This window comes from Phoenix dactylifera, chromosome 4 (assembly GCF_051530095.1).
Source record: "Phoenix dactylifera cultivar Ajwa chromosome 4, Ajwa_hap1_PhDact_Kaust_v1.1, whole genome shotgun sequence".
Classification (NCBI taxonomy): domain Eukaryota; kingdom Viridiplantae; phylum Streptophyta; class Magnoliopsida; order Arecales; family Arecaceae; genus Phoenix; species Phoenix dactylifera.
Window position 1 is genome coordinate 42,563,073 of NC_143193.1, and position 19,216 is coordinate 42,582,288.

General features: G+C 36.8%; 2 protein-coding genes and 1 long non-coding RNA gene across 4 annotated transcripts; 1 reads left to right on the forward strand and 2 right to left on the reverse strand.

The window, feature by feature from the left end:
- Positions 1–1,362: 1,362 nt before the first annotated feature.
- Positions 1,363–12,233, reverse strand: LOC113462918 (uncharacterized). Of its 2 annotated transcripts, XR_003386243.4 has the most exons (4): positions 12,078–12,233; positions 11,084–11,221; positions 10,736–10,930; positions 1,363–1,779 (listed from the first exon to the last, which is right to left on the reverse strand). It is a non-coding gene; the product is annotated as an uncharacterized LOC113462918 (long non-coding RNA). The 2 variants fall into 2 exon arrangements; XR_016400275.1 differs by lacking the exon at positions 10,736–10,930.
- LOC120103853 (protein SIEVE ELEMENT OCCLUSION C-like) lies at positions 1,537–9,552 on the forward strand. The gene is made up of 7 exons (XM_039120375.3): positions 1,537–1,695; positions 1,975–2,088; positions 2,173–2,627; positions 2,990–3,099; positions 4,762–4,889; positions 5,357–5,839; positions 8,854–9,552. Exons 1-7 carry the CDS (start codon positions 1,537–1,539, stop codon positions 9,469–9,471), a joined length of 2,067 nt encoding a protein of 688 aa, XP_038976303.3. The 3' UTR covers positions 9,472–9,552.
- A 782-nt stretch (positions 12,234–13,015) lies between the features above and the next one.
- Positions 13,016–18,166, reverse strand: LOC120107629 (protein SIEVE ELEMENT OCCLUSION B-like). Its single transcript, XM_039120982.3, has 6 exons — positions 17,878–18,166; positions 16,234–16,338; positions 15,486–15,934; positions 15,288–15,397; positions 14,070–14,695; positions 13,016–13,857 (listed from the first exon to the last, which is right to left on the reverse strand). The coding sequence occupies exons 1-6, from the start codon at positions 18,106–18,108 to the stop codon at positions 13,240–13,242; spliced, it is 2,139 nt and encodes a 712-aa protein (XP_038976910.3). The 5' UTR covers positions 18,109–18,166; the 3' UTR covers positions 13,016–13,239.
- Positions 18,167–19,216: the final 1,050 nt, after the last annotated feature.

Below are 19,216 nucleotides of genomic sequence, written 5' to 3' on the forward strand. Positions count from 1 at the left end.
TATGAAATCTGAAAATTAAGTTAATGAAAAACGAATTACATGACATAAAAAACTATTATTGAACAATTGGTTAAATTATATATATGCGCACGCGCGCGCTTTTTTGATAAGATGGGCTTATGTGCATATTATTTATATGAATTTTCCGAGTGTTGATATGGCATTTATTTTACCTGGTATTGTTTGTTTGATTATTGTATTATTACTTGTAGTGCTGCGGTTTAGAATTCTTACTAGACTGGAAAAGCCCATATACCAAAATCTTGGCCAATATGATAAATCCAAAGTTAGTAATCATTTAAAAATTATTAAATTTGAGATTTACTAACTAGAATATCAAATCAATGAATTACAATTTGATTGGAAAATATTGGATTATATTTTTGATATCATATAAATCAATATAACAGGGTTATCTATTTTTCTCGGCCAAAATAAAAAGAGCTGATATTTTCTATTTTCTGTATGGGTGTCGTATCCAAACCAAGATCGTGGGTAAAAGCTGCAGTCCCTTCAAGTCACCAAAGTCAACAAGGTAATTGTTCCACCTGGATGGTAACTAAGCCAGAGCATCTTGCATTATAGGAAATGAAAGCTCAGAAGTAATTTCAGCAGTCCCTACCCTCATTGCCAGCTGCAAGTCTGCATGCAAAGAACAAAGATGACAAAGAACAATGATGACTCCCACATAATTGAAGCTAAAAGAGAATCTCAAGTTCCTTTAGTGTTTTCCCCCAAAATAGGTTAGATTAGTGATCTAACAACGTCCAATCATGCACTTACTGCGCTTTAAACATTTAATTTTGATTGAGCAACTTATCACATGTTATAAATCTTATTGGAAAAAAGCGAAAAAAAGAGAAAAGAAATACTGCCCTGTGGTTAAAGGGAGAAAGCAAGGAAGGAACCAGCTTTATCCTTAAGCTTTAGCCCTCTCATACAGTTATCTTCCTTGACTTGGGGTTAAAGTCAGATTCCATTTCCTTTTAAAAGAGGAAGCTGTTGGAATTTTTGCAAAGCACTCAATGCTCAACATGGGTTCTCATCATCTCCATAAGCCTTGGCATGCTCTAATTGAATGGCCTTCAGCACCACTCAATACTCTGTGATCTCACTCCAATCTTATGATATTTGGCTCCTTCAACTTTTTCAATAAAGAGACTTTCCAATTTGATGCAAGAAAAGCAACAGTTAAATCATATGCTTCTAAGTACCTTCAGAATTAAGCAATCAGTTGTTAACAAGTAGAAGCAGAATCACCAAGCTCGTCCTTTTGAACTCTCCAAACATTTGACTTCAGTAATATAACTCTCGTCATTGATGAGTTCATAGATACCTGTTCCACTATAACTTTCGAAAAGATAAAGAGGAAGTGAACAATGTTTTATTCAAATCAACTGACACAGATCACCTTAAAAAGCAGATTCCAAATACCCAGTGAACAAGGCATGCAAGTCTACTAATACAATCACAGCAGCCAGAAATTTTCACTCACCGAGAAGACAAATCATATACAGAGTAGCGAAGGTTCACATAATGCAGTCCAACAGTACTTCAGCGCACTTCCTATCCTCCCATGAGGACATCTTGATGAAAAAAATTCTGCAGACACACATGCCAGATGATTATCATGTTGACTCTGCTCCACTACTCCATCTGACTGAGAACATCATCCACAACATCACAATGCCATGTGTAATATAATACTGTTCCCCTTCAGCTTCTTTTCTTTCTTCAATCCTCGCATTTTTTAGGTTATGTTTCTTGAGTAGTCCATAACTGAAAATGCAATAGATGTATCACAGCAAGCTCTTGCAATGAATATGTAATAGATCTAATAGAGGGTTTAAGATGATAAAATTTTCCAATAAACTATTATTATCTGCTCCAAAAACAAAATCATGAGATGATTTTTTTTTTTTCTGCCCAAGTACTCTTTCAGAAGAACAACAAATTAATAGCTATCATTTCCAGGTCGTCAAGTCAGGTATAAAATCAGTTCAAGCAGATCGTAATGGCAGACAAGACACTGGGATTGTCAGCACCATCAAACAACTAGGACAGACAATTCATCACATCTCATGTGAGGTACAAGTGAACATTGATAACTGGACAATCATTTTTCCATGTCCCTATATTAATATGTAACTCCACGAATTCCTTCAATGACAGATGCTGAGGTACAGCTCGATGGATCGATCCTTGCATGCAACAACAATGGCTGTGCTAGAATTGTTGGGGAAGCATTCATGGAGCACAAAACTTGTTATAGTGCTTGCAGCTGTGGCGACAAGCTTTGGGGAGCTTTGGCTCATCATGCAGCTATATCCTACTAATCCTCTGGCCTTATCAATAGGATTAATAAAAGGGCTGAGGAATAGGATACAAGTCACCAAATCATTGGAGCAAAAGCTCAAGGCTTTCAGGTATCTTGTTGAGAAAATGGTCAGCGTGACAAAATGCATGGTGGAATTTGAAATGCTTCCAGTGCAATACACAACCCTAGATTATGATGCAGTGGCTGCGATGAAGACTCAAATCCACCAAGCTTCCTACTGGGTAATCAGAAGTTCAGTGGCATGCGCCTCCCAGATCACTAGCTTGGCAGCATTGGGCTTCGAGCAAGTGCATGTTCTTTCCCTGATCTAAAAGATATGATCTTTCAAATTTGATTAATCACCTCCATAAGAGAATGATAATATTTTTGCAGCATATAGATCATGGAGACCACACCAAAGGAATTTGGTCCAGTGGTTGGCAACCCTCTCCAAAAGGCTTGCTCTTTGTAGAGGTCCAGGGTTTCAAACCCTGGTGGTGGCATTATTTTAGCACTGTGTTTCTCAAAAGATCATGGAGATCATTGTTCTATTAGTAATAGAATACTGTTCTGATCATAACTAGAAGCAACTGGCATGCCCTCCCCTATGTTTAACATGTAAGAACAAGTATGAAACAAGATGGATTTAATAGTATTAAATCAATTTTACAGGCACACAAGTACCATAACTGCAACATGGGAACTTTGGAGTTCAGCCCGTAAGGTCGGCGACATGGACATTTTTTTAAGAAAGCAACTCGATATCTTTCATCAACAAATAGGTAATGCATCATCATGACTTTTATTGGTAAATGCATTATTTGAAAGATAAACTATTTATTGACTCTAAACCACATTCTATGGACAGAAATGTTTACATGAGAAAAAGAAACACTAAAGAGGCCTCAGCTATTCATAGATCATGTTATAATTATAGCATTGATAGTTGTTGCACTCGATAATGGATCTATTTTCCACATAGTCCTATTCATAGATCATGTTATATTTCTGGCATTGGTAGTTGTTGCACTCGATAATGGATCTATTTTCCACATAGTCCTATATTTTGTATGTTTTGTGCCTTCTCATGGACCTGACAGCTGTAGACAATGAGTGCTAGCAACCTAGCTCAAAGCCAAGTATGATGGGAAAATGGGCTAGAAGCATAACTCGTAGAAATCATATGCCTTTGAAATGTCAGCCCAGAGTAGCTTAAGAATGAGATGAACCAAAAACCTGCCCAGCCAGTGGTTACCTAAGAACATAATTGAAGTATGAAATCAATTAATTTGTTATCTGATGATGAAAAGATAAAGAAATAGGGTGTTCATTTTTTGATTCCTTTACAGAATTAGTGATTTCGATGACATGTGACTATAAATTGCCAATATGGTGGAGTGCTTATCACACAAAAAGGGGGAAAATGAAATTGAACAACATTTTGTTAAACTAGAGACAACAAAACTCGAGTATTTTAGTTAGATAAAGATCTAAATAATTGTCATACTTCAAGAACACCTAAAGTTATTTTCACTTGCCACATACTTTTAGGATTGCTGTATTGGACAAAAGTAGCCGAATTCATTGAATTATGTCATCCATGCTAAAATCATTGATACTAATAGTCGGTCAAAGATTAAGAAGACTGTAACTATAAAAGCTTAATCATCATGCTAAATTACCATTAATCCTTTCAAACTTAGACTGTTGGTGTAATAAGGCAAGAAGAAGTTCGAGTTTTGACTTTCAAAAATTCAAAAGATTATAACAGAATTTTCCTCTCCAAAAAAAGGGTTATAACAAATTTCAGCATATTAGTTTGAGAATATAAAATATAAATCTACTGACCTTCCTTGTTTGACCAATCAACAAGATGGTCACTATACAACTAGATTTCCGGTATGAGGTTGACACAAGAATTGGAAACAAAAGAAAGGAAATTTTCTCATGATTACATTGAGTAGAACTAACTATTCAAGCACAAAGATAGAATATCACTGAAGATATTAGGTTAAAACAACCTACTTATAGACAATTTCTTGAGTTAGGATGGTCATTGCAAATTTTAATCAAGTTACATAGTTATACCGTATAGGTTATTTGACTATTCAATTTATGTTGTATTTTGATTTAAAGTAGTTTGCCTGAGTTTTTTCATATCACATTGAAAAGATGAGAAACAGTCTAATTGATGTATACAATCTGCAAGTAGGCAAACTTATATTAAACAAAAGTAAGAGAAATGAACTATTTAGTTGATCCTAGTGGTAACTGAATTTTGGTTGAGTCCTTCAGTGAGCATTAAATTACACATAGCTAAAGTTGATATGAGTACTACTTGCATTTAAAAGCATAGGCATTGCAAAATTCTAGGATTTTTTTTACTTTCGTGCCATTGCTTATAGACTTACGCCCACCCTCTTTTGTTCGTGTGACTGCAACAGAGAAGAACATAAATTCAGGTCTCTCGCATCTGTTCGAGGAGGCTCATCTTGACAACCAAAAAGTTCTAAGCACGTTATTTGCGCTAAAGGATGACTATCCACTCAGGGATTATCAGTCACAAGAAAAGGTTAGTACAAATCAAGGTTTTACATCCCCCCCATAACAAGCCACGTATTGGTACCCTCACTCTTAGTATGACATAGTATGGAACGACACTGTACCAACACATGGTATAGGTGCTAATTCAGCAAAATATTCATACCATGTGTTGGTACGGTATGATATCGAGCCTCAATACTATTCAGTTCCACAATGGTATGCTAAGATACACCCAATAGTGGGGCAAGACAGGTGGGTACTAAAAAACCATGGTACAAATAAAACATTATTATGTATTATACTATTTTTAGGTTGCCCTGTATTATATAATATGAACATGTTTATTGTAACTTTTACTGTCATATGGTGAAGTTAAGGTTTTGTATATTTCCATGAGTTTCTGTCTAACCATTTAGTTCATCTGTTGCTTCTGTTATTGAACATTATATATTATTATACACCAAGTTGGTGATTTCCTTTATGCTGATTGTGTAGGTTGGTGTGGTTGTCCTGAGAAACAAGGAGGTTATACTCTTCATATCAACTCTAACAATAAACCTAGAAAAGCTTCTTCTTATCATCCAACAACTCCAAAATCATCCTCAAAATGGGTCAGAAAAACCCTTTGTGATTGTTTGGGTTCCTATAGTTTTCTCCATACCATGGTCTAATGCTGAAGAGAGAGCTTTCAAAAAATTGGCTAACATAATCCCATGGTATTCTCTGTATGAGCCATCAAAACTGAGTTTATCTGTCATAAAATTTATCAAAGAAGCATGGCATTTTCAAGGCGGTCCAATCATGGTGGTTCTGGATTCCAAAGGAAAGGTTACATCTTTAAATGCCATGGATATGATATCAATTTGGGGGCTAAAGGCATATCCTTTTTCAGTTTCAAGAGAACGAGAGCTTTGGGAAGAACAAAACTGGACAATTGAATTTCTACTTGATGATATTGACCCCCTTATATCCTACTGGGTATACTTCTATACTTACTTTTGGAAATGTTAATTATATTCTTTTTTTATATCATTTATATTATCCTAAGCACATATGATTTTTTGGTATTATAGCTAGTCATATGACAATGCTTTAAACTACAGAAACAACTCTATGTAAATGTCTCCATATTTTAACTAGGGTTCATATAAGATCAATCTTTTTTAGGAATAACATGTACCTATACAAAAGTTTTCCCTGAGTTGTAGAATTCATGTTTCTAACTGTATTCCTATGCTTGTTTTTTCAACATAATTAATGTGAATTTTATTGAAGGCTTATATATTGCATTTGTTGCATGACATGAATTAAGCTCCATTATCTATAATTTCCAAGAGCCAAGATGTTTCATAGAGGTACATAGATACAAGATGTTTGCATAAGAATAGCAGCTTCACCCATCTAAAAAGGATACTGTAATAGCCCAAGACCTCACCTAAAAAAGGCTAACCACAAGGTTATTATTTGGGGTCTTTGGCCCTACCTAAGCACCCAAGACCACTTCAACGCATACAAATGTGGGACTAAAGACATTTACACGGGTTCTCGCACACTCCTCCTATTTAAGCCCTGTTATAGTCAGCAAGGAAGGGTCCAATCAGAAATAGGAACACTATGATTGAATTGTCAGCCCAGCAAAGATTTGGGCTACAATGTCCCCTAGCCACACATGGTGTTTGTGATGGGACTCTTCCTCTAGCAAGGATGCAAAGGCTTAAACAATAGAAGTATACGAAGACTCACATCGGCAACAGTTTAGTCCCTCGTTAGGTGTGTATTGGAGAGTACTTAAGCAATGCCAACAACCCGATTTAATAACTTCTAGCTAGCCTTTTTGGGTAAGGACATGGGTCGTTAAAATTGGTATTAAAAGCGAACCTAGTCCATAGGTTTTATGTAGCTACGGGATACTGTAGCACAGCCTTTTTGTTGCTGACCATTAGTACATCCAACCCACAACCATAAAAACTCATAAATCCAAGAAGGAGGTCACTATTATACTTCCTATTCCCATTCAAAGTCGATTCTAACAACCTTTTCTACTCCAACAATAGTATCTTTTGAGTTGCAATGGATGTGATTAGACTACGATGAGCTAGTAGTCATGCCTTCATGTCAAAGGATTGCTAGATATTTCAAAAATAAGTTTAAAACAGATACTATTATTTTAGGAGTGTTTCAATCTTAACCATTCAATACGGAGAAAAACCCACATCATAGAATAAGGAACATTCATCTACAGTTAAAGAAATAATTGCCTTCAGGTACAGAAAATACCAAGGTACGCCATACCAGTCCGAACCAGACAGTAAAGGGCGTACCATACTCTACCAGTTTGGTACCAATACCTGCTATGAGTGGCGTACCGGCACTTGGTATGCCAACAAAATTTTGTACCGTACTGTACCGACACTATGCTAGTGTAGCATCAATATGGGGTCTAATACTAGGACAACAAACCTTGGAAAAGACCAAAGCTCCTTTGGCAACCTGTAGGTAATCCTTTGATTGATTCTAACCTCATAACTTGCGGATTATTTCAAACATAAAGGGCAGGTGCATGTGTGAAAACATATTTGTTGCAATCTGAATACATAATCATGAAAGAAATCATGAAGGCATGTGCCATAATCTTTTTAAAAAACAACTTACAGTTTTCAACAAAATAAAAGTGATTAATACTTAGGCAAAAGAGTATTAAAAGGAGCATTAATGTTGAGGTGTTTAAACATATGGTTCGATTACCTATTATCTTTATCTACAAATATATATCAAAAGAATATATAGCAACAATCTCTATCTAGTCATCCATTTATAGAGGTTCAAACTCTCATGATAAGTTCTTGAGATGATTACACACCAACTGTAACTTATAGAAGAAAGACCAACATAAACCATCTCAATACCACCAAGTTATAAAACAAAATTAAAAATTAATGAAAAATTAAATTTAAATAAATAATAACAATCTTGACTAAATCCTAGCTATTGGATAGGTCTTCCTGTATAACACGGTCTTCATCGCCCTATGTCCCAAACCCAAAAAAAAGAAAAAAAAAATTGATTGAATATGTGCTGAATGTATCTTCATGATAATATAATATCACATAATGAGAATAAAAACAAGTAATTATTTATGCTCGCACTCCGCTGCTCATGTTCAATCTGTGTGCATACTTGCTAATCATATGGTTGCTCTACATTTATTTGCACATTTTTCAAAATCAAATAGCAATGTCCTCGCAACAATTTGAACAGAGTGCTATGTGGTTGAATGCCCAAACAGATTTTTCTTCGAATAATGCATTTAATGATTCTTCTTTAAAGAAAACATTTTTTTTAACATGTTGAATGCTCAAAAGTATTTGTTTCTTTAAAGAATACATAATCGATTTTATTGCATTTCAAATAATTGTAAAACTCTGCACTTCATAACAAATAAACAATTTTCTAAACCTTACAGCAAAACTTTACCATGAACTATTGCAATTTAAAATAAGCAAACTATGAGCAAATAATCTTATAAATTGAGTTTTTTTTTCATACAATTCAAACAACTAACATAACCCTACTACATAATATAAAAAAATTTAGAGCACTTTCTTTTTTTATCACTCAGGTAATAAAGAATACCAATTCCTAGCCGACAACCTCAAATTTAAAATATGAATAACTTTTTCTTTTAAATCGATAACGTTTAACCCACATTATTGTCAAATGTGTAAGTATTTGGAAAAACATGCATACAACTCTTAAAAAATAAATACTAGTAGAAACAATGAAGAAAGGCCAGCATACATATTCATTACTTTGTTTGGCTATGTTGATGGTGGATATTCAGTCTCATTCGCAATTATCACATTATGCTTCCTCTAACATGTAAATTTCTTTGAAACATAAACCATTATGGAGAATTTTGTTCAGTCATACTAAATATGACATTGAATATTTGTCCTTTTGTTACTAGACATTAATATCGAGAATATTTGCAGATGCAAGATGGAAGAGTAATTTGCCTTTATGGAAGTAATAACATAGGTTGGGTCCAGGAACTCACCAACCAGATAAAAGACATTACCAAAGCTGGAGTTCTCTTAGAATTAATATATGCTGGAAGCAACTACGATGAAGATACAAGAGATATTTTAGCAACCATCATCAAAGAAAAGCTTAGCAGCTACTTGTCTCAGACAAAGATTCGTATCTTTTGGTTACGGTTGAATAGCATATTAAGTTCAAAACTCCGTCTTGGAAATACAGATAAGTCTGATTTCATTATGAGTGAAGCAAACTCTTTGTTGAGCTTTAAGTCTGGCAAAAAAGGATGGCTACTTGTAAGCAAAGGATCATCAACTGAAATTATAAAGCTCTATGGAAACAAAGTCCTTGAACTTTTATCACTTTTTCCAGTATGGGGCCACAAAGTTGGTAAATGGGGATTCATGGGTGCCATCAGAAAAGCACTTGACCCTCCTTCGGTTATAGATCACTGCAATTACTATAGCATCACTCCCTATATTGAGGATTTGAAGGAAAACATATTACTATGCAAGAAATGCAAGTGTCCCATGGAAAAGAACTATATGTATCAGTGCAAGTTAAATACCTAATCCAGTCTTTTTCATGAATCTTTTAGCTACAAGTTCTTATTTGTCTGATATATAATACTATTTCTTTCTTTCGTTCAAAAAGCTAAGTTACTTGCAATTATCATGAGCTGGTTCCTTGTAGAAGGACAAATTGCTTTTATATTCTTGCTTTCTCGTATAGCGCCATGCTAGATTACTTCTTGAACAACAAAGCATAAAAAGTTCAGTTTAAACTTACCAACGACTCATACCCATATACACCCATAATATCTCACACAATATCTTTTCATCAGCAAAAATAAGCCCTTTATATGATTTTTTTGGTAGCTTTCAAGATATTATATTTCTAACCTATTAAAAAAAATATGAGTTTAATGTGTAATTTCCAATATTTGAAATATGTTATCAACTTGGCTACCATACACATTCTCCTAGAACATATATACTCAAGTTAAGACTATATTGTCATAGGAGCAAGGAATAGAAGATCAGTTTGAACCACCAAATTGGGATCCGACATCTTAATTTTGTTGACTTAATGTGGCTATGAAGGCAGAATCTGCAAACCTAAAGGTGCATATAGTAATAAGTTAAATCCTCTATTTGTTCTCACGCACTTGTGTCTATAAGAAAAAAGCGATTAAATTTAAAAAGAACAAAAAATGAATTGGAAAAGAATAACAAAATGACGATGAATGAACATAGATATATAAGTAAGGCATTAAGCCATATATGCATCAAATGTCTATATTTGAAGAGGACTGCATCTCGAAAAGAAAATATTTAGTAAAAATTTACAAGAATAAAGAATGACGAGTATAATTATGCTGTGCTACTACAAAAGTAATATAGTATAGACATAGGAGATGTAAAAGGTAAAATGAAAGTTAAGGGACAATATATAGCCTATATTCCATATATAATGGAAATTCTCGTGCAACCCACTATTAATGATTTGGCCGACTTCATGTGAGTGGATGTGAGAATGAAAATCACGCATGTGGGATGATGGAAGATAAAAAAAACAATGTGCCAAGCAAGATGATGGGAAGATAAAAATACATGTGCCATGCAATATGATGGGAAGATAAAAATCTGTGTGCCATACGAGATAATAGGAAGATAAAACACCATGATGCCCCACGTTTTTATGGAGCCATGATACTCCATGCCCAAGGAAAGAAGGAAAGTGCATGAAAGAGGGGAAATAAACTCTTTGGCTTCTCCCACTCATCAAGCATGTGATCAAGGTCTGCAATCTCGATACTAGATACTGTGTTTGTACCTTATCGGTTCGATATGGTACGGTACGGCACATCTCTGTACCAAAATAGCTCTCTTATTCATTTTCTCAATTTTCATCTCGGTACGCCTTGATACAGATTGGTATACACCTTGGTACGCCTCGATACAGGTAGTACGAGGCTTGTATCGACTTGAATATGTGTTTCGTACCGATTTTCTCCCAGTACAGTATGCTCTGCAGTACGACAGATTGCATGTGATCATGGTCATCTAAGTTATTTGGTAACATGTATCGAACGTAATAAGAGTTAGAAACATTTAAAAAGAAAAAAGGAAGAACAATCTATCCTAAATCTAATTGTAGATGAAAATATAGAATGAAATTTACATTTTTGCTCCACGTGGGTGGAGATATCTGCTGCTAGCTCCTCATGAACACCTCCAAGGCCAATGCTGCAGTGCACTTCTGAAGCAGCAACTCTCCACAGGTCTTTGTCCATTGTAAGGTTTTAATAACAACATCATCCTATTATAATGGACACCACCGAATCTGTTATTGACCACTATAATGGTCGATTTTGCGCAAAATATTCTAGATTGAGATTATTTGGGCTTAAACTAATAGTTATAATGATTATAATTTATCACTATAACATGACGAAATGATGGTCATAATGGAAATATAGTGGGAACCTGAATGAGTGCTTTGAAAACCTGACTGCTAATAAAACCAGAAAGTTGCAAAGTTATCGGTCACTGGTTACCAGAAACGAACCGTGATGTCGATAATAAATAAATATATTATTTAATAACAATAAAAATAACAGTATACATAAAAAATCTAAACAATATATTCATAATCACTTACCCAGCAAATTCAGTACTCTTTACGATCATATTATATAGCTAGCATACATAGGAAGTATAGAATACCAAATTAATTAAAGGTACTCTTTACCGTAGTTAATTAAAGGTTTCATCAAGTAACGACTACCAAATGTTCTTATTTTCAAGGAATAAAAAAAACTCTACTAACAATCAAACTAGAACTAAGTAACGACAATCCTCATGAATAAAACCATGGTTATATGATATCATAAATTAGAAGCTTTAATATAATAAAAGTATGCAATTCCTATCGATATTGACAATCCTAATGAAGTAATGAATACTTGCAATTGCTATACTAAACAGCTTGCTAGAATTTCCTAGAAAAATCTAATATCTTACAATATGACAAAATCATCAAGAAAAGAGACAATTACATGGTTCAACAGGAAATCACTGAAATTGGCTTGACCAAACTTAATTTTTCACTGAAGAACTTAAAAACTTATAAACCGAGGATTGCATGGCGTGACAAGAGCATGGGTAGGGGTGACCTGGGGCTGCTGATTGCCACCGCGTGTCGACCGGAGCTCGAGGAAGGAGAAGGGGGCGGAATCGAGCGAACACCAAATCCCGCACTCCTGAACGGCTCGATTTATTTAAAAAAGATTTCTAAGCGGAATTCTAAAACCAGACCGCGTAAAAACCTAGACTGGTTTAAACAGTTTATTAGTTTAACCACCGGTTTGAACGCTTTTTATAAAGTAAAAGCTCGTTTTTTCCGTGAAAAGGTTTTGGGGGTTCATCCGAACCGCAAACCTGTCTCGTTGGTGGTCTAACCGGTTAACAGACCGGTCCGGTTCGAGTTTTAAAACTTCAGCGGATCGATGTAGAAGAAAACCAAAAATATATTTTGATCAAATAAAAATTTATTTATTTCCAGTTGTACAAAAAAATAAAATTTATAAAATTATTACATTCCATGATTGGTGTAAAAGATAAGTAGATGACATTATACAGAATAACCATCATATGAAGGTTATAATTTACATAACATTATTAAAATACACAATATAACAGATTTTCTCCAAATTTTTCATAACATTATAATAATCTTTCACCATGTTAGCATTGATCACATATTTAAAATGACAATCATTTTCAAGCAATAGTGACTCTCGGAAGAATATTTATTGTAACATTTATTTTCTATGTATACTTTGCAACTATAATTAAAAATGTATTCGGTACAAGCATATCAAATTCTTTTGAATACTTGTTCTCACTTTTCATTGTTATATCATTTTTTTTTTGTTTATTTTTGCAAATAACTAAAGCAACAAATGTTTGCTTTGTGTTTTCTAAATTATATGGAACCCGGTGTTGCGTTTTACGCATCAATCATTTCTTTGTTCGGCATGATGAGTAGCTTCTAAGGACATAAAATTCTCATTAATCATCCAAGAAATGACAAGGTACTAGGCATTGCTCATTTATCACTGAAATGTAGAAAATTTTATTTCTTGAACCATAGGTCCATAACAAAGACAAATTAGATTACTGGAAACAACTCACAAGAACAGTGATCTCACATGTGAGGAGGACCACAAGACACTTCAAACATTACAAACACACTTTATTTAGGCCTACAAGAAAAGCTTGCCTTCGAACCACACACATTCAAACTTCCAAGGTAGTCCTGGCCTAACGACAATCTCAGTCATTGCAGCAGCGATACAGGATGAATTTCTCCATGGGACGCTTGCATTGGGCACAAATCACCTGATGCTTGATCCGGCCATTGTCGCCGGGGAGGATGAGACGAGTGCAGTGCTCATGGGTGTGGTATGGGATCAATGCATTTGTCAGCGCTGGAATGAATCCTTCAGTCTCCACAGTTTCCTTCCATGCGTCGAACTGCGTCAGGCAGTCCACAAGCTTCTTCCCCTGGGACTTCACCATCTCCACCGAGCCCCGGCTTATGACGGCCCAGCCCTCGTCGCTTCCGTCGAAGCTGAGCATGGTCATCACCTCCTGCATGATGGTGTCATCCTCAATGCTTTTTCCATGCTGCATCTTGGAGTGCCACATGCTCTCCAGCCTCACCCAGAAGAACCACACCATCACCGGGTCTTGCCAGTAGCCACTGAGCTTCTCCGCCGCGATCACCCCCACGGCTTTCTTCACTCGCTCCTTCGGATTGCTCTTCCCCACATACACCATCTCTAAGGGGATTTTTGCCTCCTGCGCCACCCTCCTCAAACTTGTAGCAAACCTCCGAATCCAATCGATGTCCTCGCCGCCATACAGGCAAACATACCGGCCTTCTCTCACCTGCCATGCATAGAGTAAATTGAATATGAGAGCAAGGTACGTACGCTGTTTTGATACCAAGCTCCATACCAATACCAATATTATTACTATATTGATATGGTACGGACTGGTTTGATATACTGAGTGTCAATTCACTCTCTATATCATATACCGTTATCGAACCAGTACGGTATGATATATTTGCATAATAGAATGAGATTTTGAATTCATACCCATGTTAGTATCACAGGATCGATTTCGTCGGCGAGGAATTCAAGCCGCCAAGTCTCCTCATTCCAAAGAGCTGCCTCCCTATTGCTGGTAAAAGGGAAGGCTAGAGTGCCCCATATCCACATCATGTGGAGGGCATTAGGATTCACTACCTTTCCCTGAGGATCCAACACCACTAGCAGAGGCTTCTTCTCGAAGTGCCACACATCCCTGATGTATTTGATCACAGCTCGATCGAGCAGCGAAGGGTGGTGCATTAAGTACCATGGCATCATGGATGCCAAGCGATTGAAAGTCTCCTCTCTGCCGCTGTTCCATGGGATGTGCCTATCAATGACCGGTAACCAGACAATCTCATAGGGCCTCTCGAGCTTCCCTTGATGTGTATCGTTGTATATCTGAACGAGAACTAGGAGTTCTTCCTGGGGAATGTCGAGGTCCGAGATGAACAACATAACGATCTTTCGTCTCAGCATATCAACACTAACTCTTTTCTTTCTAGTACCATCAGAGAGGGGAAGATCATCCTTTGACTGCATTAATGCCCTAAGGATCTTCAAGTTATCAAGATGGGCAACTTCGAAGAGACGCGCAAGTGTTTGGTAAGTCTCGATATGCTTCTTCTCATCTGCATCAACGGATAAGATGTACTTTCTAAATTAGAAGGAGCACATCATGTTTAGGATTCACAAAATCAACAGGTTAAATCTACTTTAGCTGAAGAATTTTAGAGCTCCAAATGCGAGGATTTGCGGGCGTGTGTTTATTCTCACCTCAGTTATACACTGAATAGATTTTGGATGCTTATATAGAGCTAAAAATCCAAATAATACCTTCCATCTAGCCTTTTGAGTGAGCTACTGAATTGTTTCAAATAATATCAGAGTAGATCCAGCCCATAGCCTATATGGACTACAAGACACAGGCTCATCGAGGTTGACTACGAGCCGATTATGGTGCTTATAATTAGATCTGAATTGATTTGAATCTTGGTGAGGACGTCGGACAGAAGCGGGGGGAGTATGTGAGGATTCGTACGGACGTGTGTTTAGTCCTACAACAGCTATACACTGAGTAGATCCTGAGTACTTATAATATAGGATCAAGAAACTCAAATAATACCTTTCAGCTAACCTTTATAGGTGTGGTATGGGTTGTTGTTACATCAAATATGCTCTTAGCTTAAATCAAGAGAATATATTTAGGATTTAGGTACTAACCTATATGGTGATGGCACAAGGCAAGTTGCTTAGTAAGGTGCCTATGAATGTTGCTAACTTTGTGAGCTAAACTCGACAATTCCCATGCCTCAGTGGTGGAGCTGATGTACCTGTGAAAAAAAATAAGAATAAAGAGAACAAAAGTTAGAGGTTATTCTGAGTTTTCTGTTATTGATGCAGGTAAGAGCATGAACTTACTCATGGCCAAGGCCTACGAGCATAATGATCTGAGAGGAACAAGCTACAATACTTCTAATGGTCCAGTAGACAGCAGTTGGGATATGGGTCATGGCCATCGACATGTCAGGGGATTCAGGGGAGATATATTCTGAGGGGAGCTCCTTGAACTCAACAATGCACTTTGTAACATCCACCATGGCCTTGATGAGGTTGTTAATGGCGTCAAATCTTGGCTTAAGAAGATGGGTGTGCTCAAAAATGTCAGGGAGCTGCTTAAGTAGTGACACAGATTTCGCCAGGGGATTGATGGTATGAAGCTGGGCTGTCAGCCAGAACTCCCCATAGGTCACTGCAAAAGCTGCTAAAACTAGGATAACCTTTGCGTCCCATGCATAGTTCGACAACGTGTGCAACAAGGCGATCGTCGTTGCATGGGCATCGCCACCGCTCGTGCACTTGTACGTAATCTATAACAATATGGTGGAAGAAATAAAATAATAAATGTATGCTGTTACCCAAGACTTGTTGCATAGATTTTCCAGATAATGATCTTGAACTAAGATGTGAGAGCAGGCAAAAGACATCTTATCAGTAGAATTTCTCTGAAATCTCACCAAATTTAACTAGCAATAACCTAGTTTAATGCTTGAAGAGAGAAGAATGCTGGAAAAATGGTAGGGAACGGAGAACAATCTCAAAAAATCTAAGTTAATGTGATATCTACGGATAAAATTTATGGTTTGGTCATGAGGTTAATTTCATTAACCTCAGCAGCAATCCTGTGAATGGGGTACGCGAGGGCTTCGAGCATTCCAACAACTGCAGCATGATGCGCTCTGTCTTCCATAACCTCCATGTGAGTGTGCGGCGTCTGCACACCAAGAAGAACAACGACAACAACAGTAAAGTTTGTGAGCTTATTGTAAGGATGAAGGAAGAAAGAGCTTTGCTACTTGCTTCTATTGTTGTGTCAGCAGTGCTGCCGCATGATTACAGTGTTTTCACAATGCCAACAGGATTTCTTGTCTATCTTCTGATATGATCTACATGTGGGTAAGCTTCATTTCTAAAGGAATTGCCAAAATTTTTTAGTTCTGACCTATGATGAATTCTCAAGGTGGCAGGCAGGACAGGGAGATTAAGACAAATGCTAGTCTTAATCTTGGACCTGTCAAAAATTTTGCCCTACTTTAGTTCAAACCCGATCTGCTCCATTTGAAATTTGAACAATTTTAGATTTTCAATCCCACGATCCGATCTGACCCGACCTAAATCTGTAAAATTATTTGAGCCTACAAAGGTGCAAACACAAGTTCTGAAGCCATGGATGGGTTGATCCGAAGAAAATCCGACCCGGACCCGAACTAAACCCAAATTTTTTGGGTTGGGTTCGGATTATACATGGATCCGACCCAACCGAAATAATCCATTGGATCAAAAATTGTAACGGTGGACCTGACCCGACCCGATCCGATATTCAATGGGGTCGGATCTGGGTCCAAAATTAGGACTAGAACAAAAAACCAGATTGGATCAGGGTCACTTATGATCCGACCTGACCCGACCTATTTGTACTTCTATAAACGATATGATTCCTCAAACATCCAAGGACAACAAACTCAGCTGAACTCATCAGTCATGAACCAGCAAATGCTTGATAAGTGGTGGTGCAACATGATTACTAAAAATTCTTATGATCTTATATTTTCATGCCAACTAGTTTTAATTAGCAGTTTTTTATAATTTACATTAATATATATATATATATATATATATATATATATTATATATTTATTTAAGAACTAGAATGGAGAAGCCTGGCCAAGTTTGGGACGAGGGCAGAACTAGAATCTAGGTCATTGGTACCTAACCTCCAAAGACCCTCAATCTACTTAAAAGTTAATACTTTTTAATTTTCTTTTTAATATTTTTAAAATTTTATTTATCATAATATTATCTATTAATCTTTCTAAAATAACTATTTTTATAATTTATAACCCTTTTTCTAATTTTAGTCACCTGATCCATTGATTCAGCTTTTCACTTAATTGTATTCTAGCTTTACAAAAGTGGAAAAACCCATGAATTCCAAGCTCTATTTTGGCTCGGACTAGAATGGAAGAAACTTTCTTACATGGGCTGACAGGCGTGGGCTTTTTCGTTGATCCCTCTGGTCCAATGGCTTGACCACCTATTGGCCAATTGCCATCCACACATCGAGTTAAGTGACTGGGCCGAAGCCTAAAAATATAACTGCCTATATACATAACATGAGCTTTGTTTCATCACCATAATTTGATGGCTCAGCAGAACTTAGAGTCATCTAAAGGCCAATCTCAAAAAAAAGAAAAGAAAAAGAAAAAGAAAAATATATATATATATTGAATTTAAGGGAGCTTGTCAAATATACCTCTAAAATGGCAGGAGTTGCTCGTTGCATGATGTCCTCAATGAGGTACAACAACGACCTCACATCCACTTCACGGCCATCGGGGGAATGCGTTTCAAGGGTTTGCTTCATCACAATATTATCGTCCGACGATGAGAAGAGGTGACGCTCTCCCTTAATCAGTTGCATCTTCTGCATCTGCGCCGCCGCCGCAGCCGCCGCCGATGCTGAAGCCAATGCCGATGATGCCATTTCCTCAAGAATTGCTGCACAAAGTAAGGCCTCAAAGGCTGGAGAGTAGTAGCAGGGGCTCTGCAGCTTGGTTGCTGGTAGGGCACATATTAATAGAGCAAGTATAGAAGCATATGGAATAAAGCCCAAGTGAACCAACTACCTTGCTTCACGGCCAGGGCTTAATCTAGATCCCTTTGGCTAGAGCCATTCTGTTCGATCGTGGGGCACCCTTGCTGGTTCTTTCCAGTCTTAAAGTGATACCTCGTAGTTCGTGCCTCATAAGTCTAGCTTTGCTTTGCATGGTATGTAGCTAAAGGGTAAAGGCTATGTTCCACACAGCTCCTCTTGGAAGCTAGTATCTTCCAATTCCATTAAAGAGCTTGCGATCTTGTTGATCTCTAAGCCACGAAGAAACACAACCATGGAGATGAAAGGAGAGAAGCATGAGGGAAGTTTCAAGCATTTTTGTGCGTGTTTTCTGGGGTGAAGCAAAAGAAACATCATGTAATGGGATACATTCTTTTCTTATTGCTTTGACAAAGTGAGATCAGGCTTATGATGTTGGCTTTGAGATTTATTATTATTATTATTATTATTATTATTATTTATTTTTATTTTTTTTGGGTACAACGGCGGTTCATATTCTACGGGCATGGATGCGGCTAATAAAATTAGAAAACAAAAGACCAGATAAAGGACCGGACACTATGTCACAATCCATCCAAATGAAGTCTCCAGAATTGTGAACTGCATAGGAAGCCATCTAGTCTGCTGCAACGTTTGCTTCTCAGTAAACGTATATGACCTGATGAAAACTACACTCCTGCAGAAGTCTACGAATGTCGAGGAGCAGCGGCCTCTCCTTACCTGTGCATCTCCGATTCCGAATCTAGTCAATCACCGTAGCCGAACCAAAACTATCAACCTGACCCATCCTATTTGGGTCGAGTTTAGGTCGAGGTTTCCTCCTGCCTTTTTTGGGTTATGAGTCCGTATGGGTTGATTTTTAGATCTGAAATGTTGAATGGGTCAAAGCTTTGACTCGGCCTAGTTCATGAAAATAAAGTTCTAATTAGATCAAAATAATTAGATTGGATTAAGTTTTTTTTTTAGATAAGATTTTTTT

What these genes read in the sequence shown, in the direction of transcription:
- LOC120107629 (XM_039120982.3), bottom strand. Translation starts at nt 18,108, where the DNA reads ATGGCATCATCGGCATTGGCTTCAGCATCGGCGGCGGCTGCGGCGGCG. An exon ending in CTCGTAGGCCTTGGCCATGA is followed by an intron (nt 15,398 to 15,485) that starts GTAAGTTCATGC and finishes TTTTTTTCACAG; the next exon opens with GTACATCAGCTCCACCACTG. An exon ending in ATCCTGTGATACTAACATGG is followed by an intron (nt 13,858 to 14,069) that starts GTATGAATTCAA and finishes TATGCATGGCAG; the next exon opens with GTGAGAGAAGGCCGGTATGT.
- LOC120103853 (XM_039120375.3), top strand. Translation starts at nt 1,537, where the DNA reads ATGCAGTCCAACAGTACTTCAGCGCACTTCCTATCCTCCCATGAGGAC. An exon ending in ACAACATCACAATGCCATGT is followed by an intron (nt 1,696 to 1,974) that starts GTAATATAATAC and finishes TATCATTTCCAG; the next exon opens with GTCGTCAAGTCAGGTATAAA. An exon ending in TTCATCACATCTCATGTGAG is followed by an intron (nt 2,089 to 2,172) that starts GTACAAGTGAAC and finishes CTTCAATGACAG; the next exon opens with ATGCTGAGGTACAGCTCGAT.